This window comes from Lolium perenne, chromosome 3 (genome assembly GCF_019359855.2).
Source record: "Lolium perenne isolate Kyuss_39 chromosome 3, Kyuss_2.0, whole genome shotgun sequence".
In the NCBI taxonomy this organism is placed as follows: domain Eukaryota; kingdom Viridiplantae; phylum Streptophyta; class Magnoliopsida; order Poales; family Poaceae; genus Lolium; species Lolium perenne.
The window spans coordinates 297,495,017-297,505,610 of NC_067246.2; the positions used below are offsets into that span (position 1 = coordinate 297,495,017).

At 46.7% G+C, this 10,594-nt stretch overlaps 2 protein-coding genes across 2 annotated transcripts; both read right to left on the reverse strand.

The window, feature by feature from the left end:
• Positions 1-1,806: 1,806 nt before the first annotated feature.
• Positions 1,807-2,899, reverse strand: LOC127340174 (probable LRR receptor-like serine/threonine-protein kinase At1g51880). The gene has a single exon (XM_051365948.2). It carries the CDS (start codon positions 2,869-2,871, stop codon positions 1,807-1,809), a length of 1,065 nt encoding a protein of 354 aa, XP_051221908.1. The 5' UTR covers positions 2,872-2,899.
• A 3,379-nt stretch (positions 2,900-6,278) lies between these two features.
• On the reverse strand, positions 6,279-7,371 carry LOC127340173 (probable LRR receptor-like serine/threonine-protein kinase At1g51880). The gene has a single exon (XM_051365947.2). It carries the CDS (start codon positions 7,341-7,343, stop codon positions 6,279-6,281), a length of 1,065 nt encoding a protein of 354 aa, XP_051221907.1. The 5' UTR covers positions 7,344-7,371.
• Positions 7,372-10,594: the final 3,223 nt, after the last annotated feature.

The window sequence follows — 10,594 nt, forward strand, 5'->3', positions numbered from 1 at the left end:
TGTGCATAGGGAGAGATGTAATTTGGGAGCTGATTCGTTTTTAGATGGATCAAATTAATTAACCAACCATGCCCAAACCAGATGACGTGAACCGCACATCATTTTATTGTGTGCACAACACAAACACTCATACTTCTGCACATGTGGTGAAAAATGGAACCATACATATCATGATAATCAAGGGAAGAAAAAGAAATCACCTTACAGGAAGCAAGGTGCTTACGACGAGATCGCGGAAAGAAGACATGGTAATAGAGATCACACCAACGAGGATGGCGAGCACCACCGGTGCATATTCCTTGTCGTCGGTTCAACACCGCCCTCATCTCCTGAGGACAATAAAGCCCTCTTTGCGATCCGCAGAGCGGCAACATCCTCGCCGCCACCTTCCTTCACATAATGACTATATTGCCTTTCTAAACTTTTGGCATCTTTTCCCTTAACGAGGATAACAAAGATGAAATTAACTAGTTTGTTGTTAGGTTATTTTCATTTTTGTCAACTTGCATGTCATCTAAAATTGACGGATGAACCATGGTTAATGAATTGATAACAAAGTCGAGGGGCGCCGACTAGTTTTTTTCTCTAGCGAAAAAGCAAAAAAAGCATTGTGTTTCGATGCATTATTAGGAAAGAAGGTTATATGGTACAAGCCCATTAATGAACTAACACCGTGCCATATAACAAAACCCTAACTAAAGGCGAATCTGGATAAGCACCCATGCTCCCGCGTTTCCCCACGATCTCGCTTCTACTTTAATCGTGTCGGCCAACGTGGGTACTGAGGACTAACCGTTGTCGAAGACCGCCTTGTTCTGATGCTCCCAAATCCACCACGCCATTAGGTCGCTTTAGCTCATACATTTGCGTGGAAACATAAACACGTACTATTACTATTATAAAGGTTTAGTTGAGGGGAGGGGGGGGGGGGTTTAGGGAACCAAAACCCTGGTTCCCATGACCTTTCTGTTTCGTTGATGTATCCCTCACTGTGTGCGATGACGCTACGACCGTAATCGGCGTGGGCAAGTCTCAAAGTGACAAGGTGTATGCCGCCAAGGGTGATGAATGATGAACGAATCGATAAGCGTGACCTGGTTGGCGGCGAGACCATGAGGACCGATGGCTATATTTGGTGTCAGTGGTATGTCATCGGCGGCGGCAACAACGTCAAGCATGAACCGGCAGAGCGCGACTTGGAGAGACCGTCCGGAGATGGAGCATTTGGATGGAAGAGCTATATTCGGTCATTTTATGATTAAATATATTAATCGGCATGCATGGATAGTATCAAGTTTATGGTTTCACAAAAATATGATCGAAACAAATCTAAAGCATAAGTGAAACACGAAAATTTTGTGAAACAAACCCCGGTGATGTTAATTATTAGTTTCACAAGAGTTTCACTTATATTTCAATTATTAGTTTTATGTTGAACAAATGTGAAAAGCCGCACTAATTTGAAAGCATGGAGTGGATGGTAGATATGACACCGGTAAGTACAGTTGACTTTAAATTCTTGGATGCGTTGCAACAAGGAGGCTTTGGTAAGTAAATATGTTGGTATTTGAATTACATGCATGGATCATGAAATTGCTTTGTTGCCTTTTCCGTGTAAATAAAATTGGCTTTGCATACCGTGGTTGCACTCTCGTACGTGCTTGCCCGGCCAGGTGTGGTTGGGTTGGGTTGGATGGAGTGTGCAAGTACGCAATGAAAAGGCGGCCAGCTTTGCGTATTGTACGTTTTTTATTTTCGAGGGGAGTAGGAGAAGAGAAGAGCAGAGCAGATCAGAGAAAAAAGCGTTCAGGTTGTGGGCCGTTGAGAAAAGGAAAGGAAAGCGAGCGAAAAGGCCAGACTATCATAGGCGGCAGCGCTGTTGAGGTACACCGGCGTGTATCCTGACGAGTAGTACCAGGGCTTGCCGTTGATGCTGACATAGAACTCGCGAACCGCGTTGGTGTCGATGAGCTGCAGCTCGACGAAGTGCATGATAGCGATGTACCCTGGGGTCGGGTCGTCTGGCCGGGGCTCTGCGTCCCAGCTGAAGTCGATGCTCCCGGAGGCGTTCCGCGGCGTCATCGCCGTCTGCATCACCGCCGTGGGGGCCACGAAGAAGTCCTTCTCGTCACCGTTGAGCACCCTGCCCGTCGTCGACATCTCCGTCCATATCGTGGCGTCGAACCACGGGGGCCAGATGCGGTCGTGCGGGTCATCGGGGTACCTCACAATGTACGAGACGTTGGCCTGGCCAGCGTTTAACCTGGCGTACAGGACCAGCCCATGCGCTGCCGTCACCTGCGGGTAGAGCTTCATCTTCAGCGGCCTCAGGTCCAGCGACGAGATGAACGGCGTCCCGCCGCCCGTGTTCACCAGGCAAACCTGCACCATGTCGTCGGGCACGACGACGATGGCCTCCACCGTCACCGCGCCGCCCAACGGGTCCGACCACGACCACATGTTCACCGTCGTCCAGAAGTTGACGCCGATGTGGAGGTCGAACGACGCCGGCGGCCGGCTGAGCCCGTCGTAGTTGCCATACGTGAAGCTGGCGCGGACGAGGTACTTGAGACCCCGCACCAGGGAGCGGAGCGTGTAGCAGTTGCGCGTGCCGTCGGGGAAGCTCCGCAGGTTGTAGGAGCGCCGCGACTGAATTGGACGGAGGTACTCGGCCGAGATATTGTGGTTCGTGCCAGAGTCGATGAAGCCAGTGTCAGGGACGTACGCCAGCTTCGTTGTGTCGTCGATGTAGCCCCCCTCCCCCGGTAGCCCGCAGTCTATGCTGATGAAACCTATGCTGTCAGTCTGGGCGAGAGCCTGGAGTATGCCGCCGGCGAGACAGAGAAGCTGCAGCCACCACCTGGGCACCATTGTTGTCCTCGTTGAGTGCTCCACACGCTTGCGTGCAAGCAGCTACTGAAGTGTCACCGTAATATACAGGTCATCACTTTATAGGTATCACTTGCGGACCCAAGGATCAAGTGGTCATTTCCATAAAAAATAAAAGATCAACTGGTATAGTGGAAATGGCTAGGTAATTAAATGCTTATTAGAGGGTTTTGGTAAGATTTGCTTCAGAATAAATACCTACTAAGATAAACCACTATCAAACAACAACTATTATCTTTTGATCAGATTTAGGAGATTTAAATGCAACCTATCCCACTTCGGTAAGTCCATTGTAGTGCTACAAGATTAGATTTGGAGAGAACATGTAGATTCCATCGACAAAAAAGTACTCCCAGTTTTCTGGTATACATGTTGTGGTACTTAATAAGTTCTTTTATATAGGAAGACATTCCTTCTTGTTGTTGTTTTTTTCATGCCTATTACAGTACTATTAATTTTTTGAAAGGATGGGGGCCACAACAAGTTTATTTTTAATTTATAAGAACCTAAATTTGTGTTCTTGAAGATTTAAATTGGGTGACTAGGCTGTATATCTACTCCCCTTACATTGTTCCGGCCACCTTTCACTTACCTACCGGCCTCTCACCGCCCCTTCCATTTCTCCACTGGTGCCTCCTCGTCCTCATATTTTGGCGACCTGTCAGCATGACCATCCAGACCTATAAATGTGAGGTGGGGCATAGACCCTCAATCAGGCTCTTGTCCTTAACTGTAGGAGCCCCACAATTATCCATCCGATGTTGTTGAGTCTCTAGAGATGACGGGCACATTGGGAGTCCGACCAAATCTGATTTGTGATGATTGTCGGGTGCTAGCTCCTCGCTATTGCTTGGATATCTATCCATCTTCACCGGGTTTAATTGGTATATCCGTGATACTAATACATTTTCGTTATAAAAATGCATAGTATGCATTGTGATATACTCTCCTGGGGATTATTTATACTCCTACTTAATTTGTTGTGAAAGTTCGTAAACTTTTAATCTTCTACTGTGCTTGCATTGTTCTAACCAAGATGGCAGAATATGACACTCAAAAGGACAAGGGTGACACAAGAACTTGTACCTTGTACGAAAGTCATCCTACTTTACAAAGTCAACGTTCATGCTAGTCATATAATTAAATAAATACTCCCTCCAATCTGTATTAAGTATCGCTGGTTTAGTATAATTTTGTACTAAATCAATGGAACTTATTGTCGATAGGTGACATCATCTAGCTAACATGTTGCTATGTATTACATGCAATAACAGTATAGAAACGGGAATAATGCACTTATATATTGTCGTCTGTCATGAAGATAAGACAAGTACTGATCGACGCGCATGCGTACGTATTTATAGGATCTCATGTAGACGAGATCAACCATGGACGACACGGCTAATTGTGTCAGGTTACGACTTAAGAAAGTTTACACCAACAATTAGGAGCGACTTGTTTCGGTTGCTAGTAAAATTATACAGGATGGGTGAGGATCTTCCGTTCGTTCTTTTGTCACAGTGGAAAACATTTTTCTGAAGATAACAAGACAAAGAGTCAATGAGAATTGTCATTGTAGAGGATAGATAATTGCCTTGTGAACTTGACGTCATGGACTGATGGACCGCATTGCCCTTTATCAGATCACGCTCAACAAGGTCCACGCCGCAAATCCTAACTTCTGTTTATACTCGGAATGACCTGTGAGACAGTGAGAGCGAATCAGCAATGAGCATTTGCCGAGCAGGCTTCTCCCCGATCGTCCTATAATATTAATGTCGAGGAGATGTAAGGCCGATGGCTATGAACAAGGAAAGAGGTGCCACTGTTGTAGGGTTGTACTACGTCTGTCCATTTTTTGATGTCAAAAGTTTATCTAAATTCAAATGTATCTAGACACACTTTAGTGCATAGATACATCCGAATTTAGACAAATCATCGGAAATCTATTAATGGACGGAGGGAGTAGCATATTGAGATTTGAAGATTTGACAATCTTTTTTGGTTCACCAGGATCAGCTGGTGATATTAATGAGCTGCAAGGAAAGCACCGTACGAGGCTTACTATTTTCTCATATAAAAACACGTTCTTGGAATGAACAACAAGGCAGAAAAACTCCCGGCTTTGCCTAGGGTTAGGGAGGCGACCGCGCTGGCGGCCAATGGCCCCCTCCCCTCTCCAGTCCCTGCCCCTCGCCGCTGCCGAAGGACCCGCCGGGCAAAGCCTGGGCGACGGCGAGGACCTTATCCCCAGGTACGCCCCCCCTTCCTCGCGCTAGCGGTGGCATTTCTCGGTGTTGATTTGGCGGCGACACGGTGTCATGGTCCTCTTTAGCAAGCTTGGTGCCTCGGCTTTGGCGAGGGGCATGGCCTCCTCCGGTAGGTCGGCCCTGCAGCCTCGCCGACAGCCTCGGGTTCGTATTGCGCCTTCGGCCAGGGCGGGCATGTGGGTCTAGGGTGGTACTGCAGCGCCGTGGCGGCACTAGTTGTTGCTGTTGATACCTGGCACCGTGGTGGTGCTAGCAGTTGCACGGTTCGCGGCCGAGAGCCCGGCGGCGAATACAGGATTGAGACCCTGATTTGGCTGGTTGTTGTGGCATGGTGATGTAGGCGGTGGGCACGGCCTTCTCCAACCTCGGTGTTCCTCTCCTCTGGATGGTGGTGGCTAAAGCTGGCGGCTTTCATCCTCGTCCGCCATGTGCTCTAGCTGCTTCAGGGTGGTGGTGTATGGTCGGGGGGAAAACCCTGCTTGGTGTTGTCTGATGCTAAACACGATGACGTTTGTGGGCGTCGTTATCTTCTTGGAGGCGTGCTCATGGCCTTCACCTTGCCTTCCCCCTTCTCACAAAAATAATCGGCATGCATGGATAGTATCAAGTTTATGGTTTCACAAAAATATGATCGAAACAAATCTAAAGCATAAGTGAAACATGAAAATTTTGTGAAACAAACCCCGGTGATGTTAATTATTAGTTTCACAAGAGTTTCACTTATATTTCAATTATTAGTTTTATGTTGAACAAATGTGAAAAGCCGCACTAATTTGAAAGCATGGAGTGGATGGTAGATATGACACCGGTAAGTACAGTTGACTTTAAATTCTTGGATGCGTTGCAACAAGGAGGCTTTGGTAAGTAAATATGTTGGTATTTGAATTACATGCATGGATCATGAAATTGCTTTGTTGCCTTTTCCGTGTAAATAAAATTGGCTTTGCATACCGTGGTTGCACTCTCGTACGTGCTTGCCCGGCCAGGTGTGGTTGGGTTGGGTTGGATGGAGTGTGCAAGTACGCAATGAAAAGGCGGCCAGCTTTGCGTATTGTACGTTTTTTATTTTCGAGGGGAGTAGGAGAAGAGAAGAGCAGAGCAGATCAGAGAAAAAAGCGTTCAGGTTGTGGGCCGTTGAGAAAAGGAAAGGAAAGCGAGCGAAAAGGCCAGACTATCATAGGCGGCAGCGCTGTTGAGGTACACCGGCGTGTATCCTGACGAGTAGTACCAGGGCTTGCCGTTGATGCTGACATAGAACTCGCGAACCGCGTTGGTGTCGATGAGCTGCAGCTCGACGAAGTGCATGATAGCGATGTACCCTGGGGTCGGGTCGTCTGGCCGGGGCTCTGCGTCCCAGCTGAAGTCGATGCTCCCGGAGGCGTTCCGCGGCGTCATCGCCGTCTGCATCACCGCCGTGGGGGCCACGAAGAAGTCCTTCTCGTCACCGTTGAGCACCCTGCCCGTCGTCGACATCTCCGTCCATATCGTGGCGTCGAACCACGGGGGCCAGATGCGGTCGTGCGGGTCATCGGGGTACCTCACAATGTACGAGACGTTGGCCTGGCCAGCGTTTAACCTGGCGTACAGGACCAGCCCATGCGCTGCCGTCACCTGCGGGTAGAGCTTCATCTTCAGCGGCCTCAGGTCCAGCGACGAGATGAACGGCGTCCCGCCGCCCGTGTTCACCAGGCAAACCTGCACCATGTCGTCGGGCACGACGACGATGGCCTCCACCGTCACCGCGCCGCCCAACGGGTCCGACCACGACCACATGTTCACCGTCGTCCAGAAGTTGACGCCGATGTGGAGGTCGAACGACGCCGGCGGCCGGCTGAGCCCGTCGTAGTTGCCATACGTGAAGCTGGCGCGGACGAGGTACTTGAGACCCCGCACCAGGGAGCGGAGCGTGTAGCAGTTGCGCGTGCCGTCGGGGAAGCTCCGCAGGTTGTAGGAGCGCCGCGACTGAATTGGACGGAGGTACTCGGCCGAGATATTGTGGTTCGTGCCAGAGTCGATGAAGCCAGTGTCAGGGACGTACGCCAGCTTCGTTGTGTCGTCGATGTAGCCCCCCTCCCCCGGTAGCCCGCAGTCTATGCTGATGAAACCTATGCTGTCAGTCTGGGCGAGAGCCTGGAGTATGCCGCCGGCGAGACAGAGAAGCTGCAGCCACCACCTGGGCACCATTGTTGTCCTCGTTGAGTGCTCCACACGCTTGCGTGCAAGCAGCTACTGAAGTGTCACCGTAATATACAGGTCATCACTTTATAGGTATCACTTGCGGACCCAAGGATCAAGTGGTCATTTCCATAAAAAATAAAAGATCAACTGGTATAGTGGAAATGGCTAGGTAATTAAATGCTTATTAGAGGGTTTTGGTAAGATTTGCTTCAAAATAAATACCTATAACATAAACCACTATCAGACGACAACTATTATCTTTTGATCAGATTTAGGAGATTTAAATGCAACCTCTCCCACTTCGGTAAGTCCATTGTAGTGCTACAAGATTAGATTTGGAGAGAACATGTAGATTCCATCGACAAAAAAGTACACCCAGTTTTCTGGTCTACATGTTGTGGTACTTAATAAGTTCTTTTATATAGGAAGGCATTCCTTGTTGTTGTTGTTTCTTTCATGCCTATTACAGTACTATTAATTTTTTGAAAGGATGGGGGCCACTACAAGTTTATTTTTAATTAATAAGAACCTAAATTCGTGTTCTTGAGGATTTAAATTGGGTGACTAGGCTGTATATCTACTCCCCTACTTACATTGTCCCTGCCACCTTTCACTTACCTACCGGCCTCTCACCGCCCCTTCCATTTCTCCACTGTCGCCTCCTCGTCCTCATATTTTGGCGACCTGTCAAGATGACCATCCAGACCTATAAATGTGAGGTGAGGCATTGACCCTCAATCAGGCTCTTGTCCATAACTGTAGGAGCCCCACAATTATCCATCCGATGTTGTTGAGTCTCTAGAGATGACGGGCACATTGGGAGTCCGCCCAAATCTGACTTGTGATGATTGTCGGGTGCTAGCTCCTCGCTATTGCTTGGATATCTATCCATCTTCACCGGGTTTAATTGGTATATCCGTGATACTAATACATTTTTGTTATAAAATGCATAGTATGCATTATAAACTCTCCTGGGGGTTATTTGTACTTAATTTGTTGTGAAAGTTTGTAAACTTTGAATCTTCTACAATTTGTTGTGAAAGTTTGTAAACTTTGAATCTTCTACCGTGCTTGCATTATTCTAACCAAGATGGCAGAATATGACACTCAAAAGGACAAGGGTGATACAAGAACTTGTACCTTGTACGAAAGTCCTTCTACTTTACAAAGTCAACGTTCATTTTAGTCATATAATTACATAAATACTCCCTCCAATCTGTATTAAATATCACTGGTTTAGTATAATTTTGTACTAAATCAATGAAACTTATTGTCGATAGGTGACATCATCTAGCTAACTTGTTGCTATGTATTACATCCAATAACAGTATAGAAACGGGAATGATGGTGTGTGTGGGTTGGCCAGGGGCAGATGTTCGCGTCCCCCTTCTTGATCTCTGTAAATAAGGAGCGCCGCGACTGAATTGGACGGAGGTACTCGGCCGAGATATTGTGGTTTGTGCCAGAGTCGATGAAGCCGGTGTCAGGGATGTACGCCAGCTTCATTGTGTCGTCGATGTAGCCCCCTTCCCCAGGTAGCCCGCAGTCTATGCTGATGAAGCCTATGCTGTCAGTCTGGGCGAGAGCCTCGAGTATGCCGCCGGCGAGACAGAGAAGCTGCAGCCACCACCTGGGCACCATTGTTGTCCTCGTTGAGTGCTCCACACGCTTGCGTGCAAGCAGCTACTGAAGTGTCACCGTAATATACAGGTCATCACTTTATAGGTATCACTTGCGGACCCAAGGATCAAGTGGTCATTTCCATAAAAATAAAAGATCAACTGGTATAGTGGAAATGACTAGGTAATTAAATGCTTATTAGAGGGTTTTGGTAAGATTTGCTTCAAAATAAATACCTATAACATAAACCACTATCAAACGACAACTATTATCTTTTGATCAGATTTAGGAGATTTAAATGCAACCTATCCCACTTCGGTAAGTCCATTGTAGTGCTACAAGATTAGATTTGGAGAGAACATGTAGATTCCATCGACAAAAAAGTACACCCAGTTTTCTGGTCTACATGTTGTGGTACTTAATAAGTTCTTTTATATAGGAAGGCATTCCTTGTTGTTGTTGTTTCTTTCATGCCTATTACAGTACTATTAATTTTTTGAAAGGATGGGGGCCACTACAAGTTTATTTTTAATTAATAAACCTAAATTCGTGTTCTTGAGGATTTAAATTGGGTGACTAGGCTGTATATCTACTCCCCTACTTACATTGTCCCTGCCACCTTTCACTTACCTACCGGCCTCTCACTGCCCCTTTCATTTCTCCACTGTCGCCTCCTCGTCCTCATATTTTGGCGACCTGTCAAGATGACCATCAAGACCTATAAATGTGAGGTGAGGCATTGACCCTCAATCAGGCTCTTGTCCATAACTGTAGGAGCCCCACAATTATCCATCCGATGTTGTTGAGTCTCTAGAGATGACGGGCACATTGGGAGTCCGCCCAAATCTGACTTGTGATGATTGTCGGGTGCTAGCTCCTCGCTATTGCTTGGATATCTATCCATCTTCACCAGGTTTAACTGGTATATCCGTGATACTAATACATTTTTGTTATGAAAATGCATAGTATGCATTATATACTCTCCTAGGGGTTATTTATACTTAATTTGTTGTGAACGTTTGTAAACTTTGAATCTTCTACCGTGCTTGCATTATTCTAACCAAGATGGCAGAATATGACACTCAAAAGGACAAGGGTGACACAAGAACTTGTACCGTGTACGAAAGTCCTCCTACTTTACAAAGTCAACGTTCATTTTAGTCATATAATTACATAAATACTCCCTCCAATCTGTATTAAGTATCGCTGGTTTAGTATTTAGTATAATTATGTACTAAATCAATGAAACTTATTGTCGATAGGTGACATCATCTAGCTAACTTGTTGCTATGTATTACATGCAATAACAGTATAGAAACGGGAATAATGGTGTGCGTGGGTTGGCCAAGGGCAGATGTTCGCATCCCCTTCTTGATCTCTTGTAATTTATGTTGCTCCCTTCTATAGAGATATGGCACGACTTTCGCGTGCCCGCGAAAGAAAAGAAACGGGAATAATGCACTTATATACTATTGTCGCCTGTCATGAAGATAAGACAAGTACTGATCGACGCGCATGCGTACGTATTTATAGGATCTCATGTAGACGAGATCAGCCATGGACGACACGGCTAATTGTGTCAGCTTACGACTTATGAAAGTTTACACCAATAATTAGGAGCGACTTCCTTCGGTTAT

Excerpts from the sequence above, each read along its gene's own strand:
- LOC127340174 (XM_051365948.2), bottom strand. The coding sequence starts at position 2,871 with ATGGTGCCCAGGTGGTGGCTGCAGCTTCTCTGTCTCGCCGGCGGCATA.
- LOC127340173 (XM_051365947.2), bottom strand. The coding sequence starts at position 7,343 with ATGGTGCCCAGGTGGTGGCTGCAGCTTCTCTGTCTCGCCGGCGGCATA.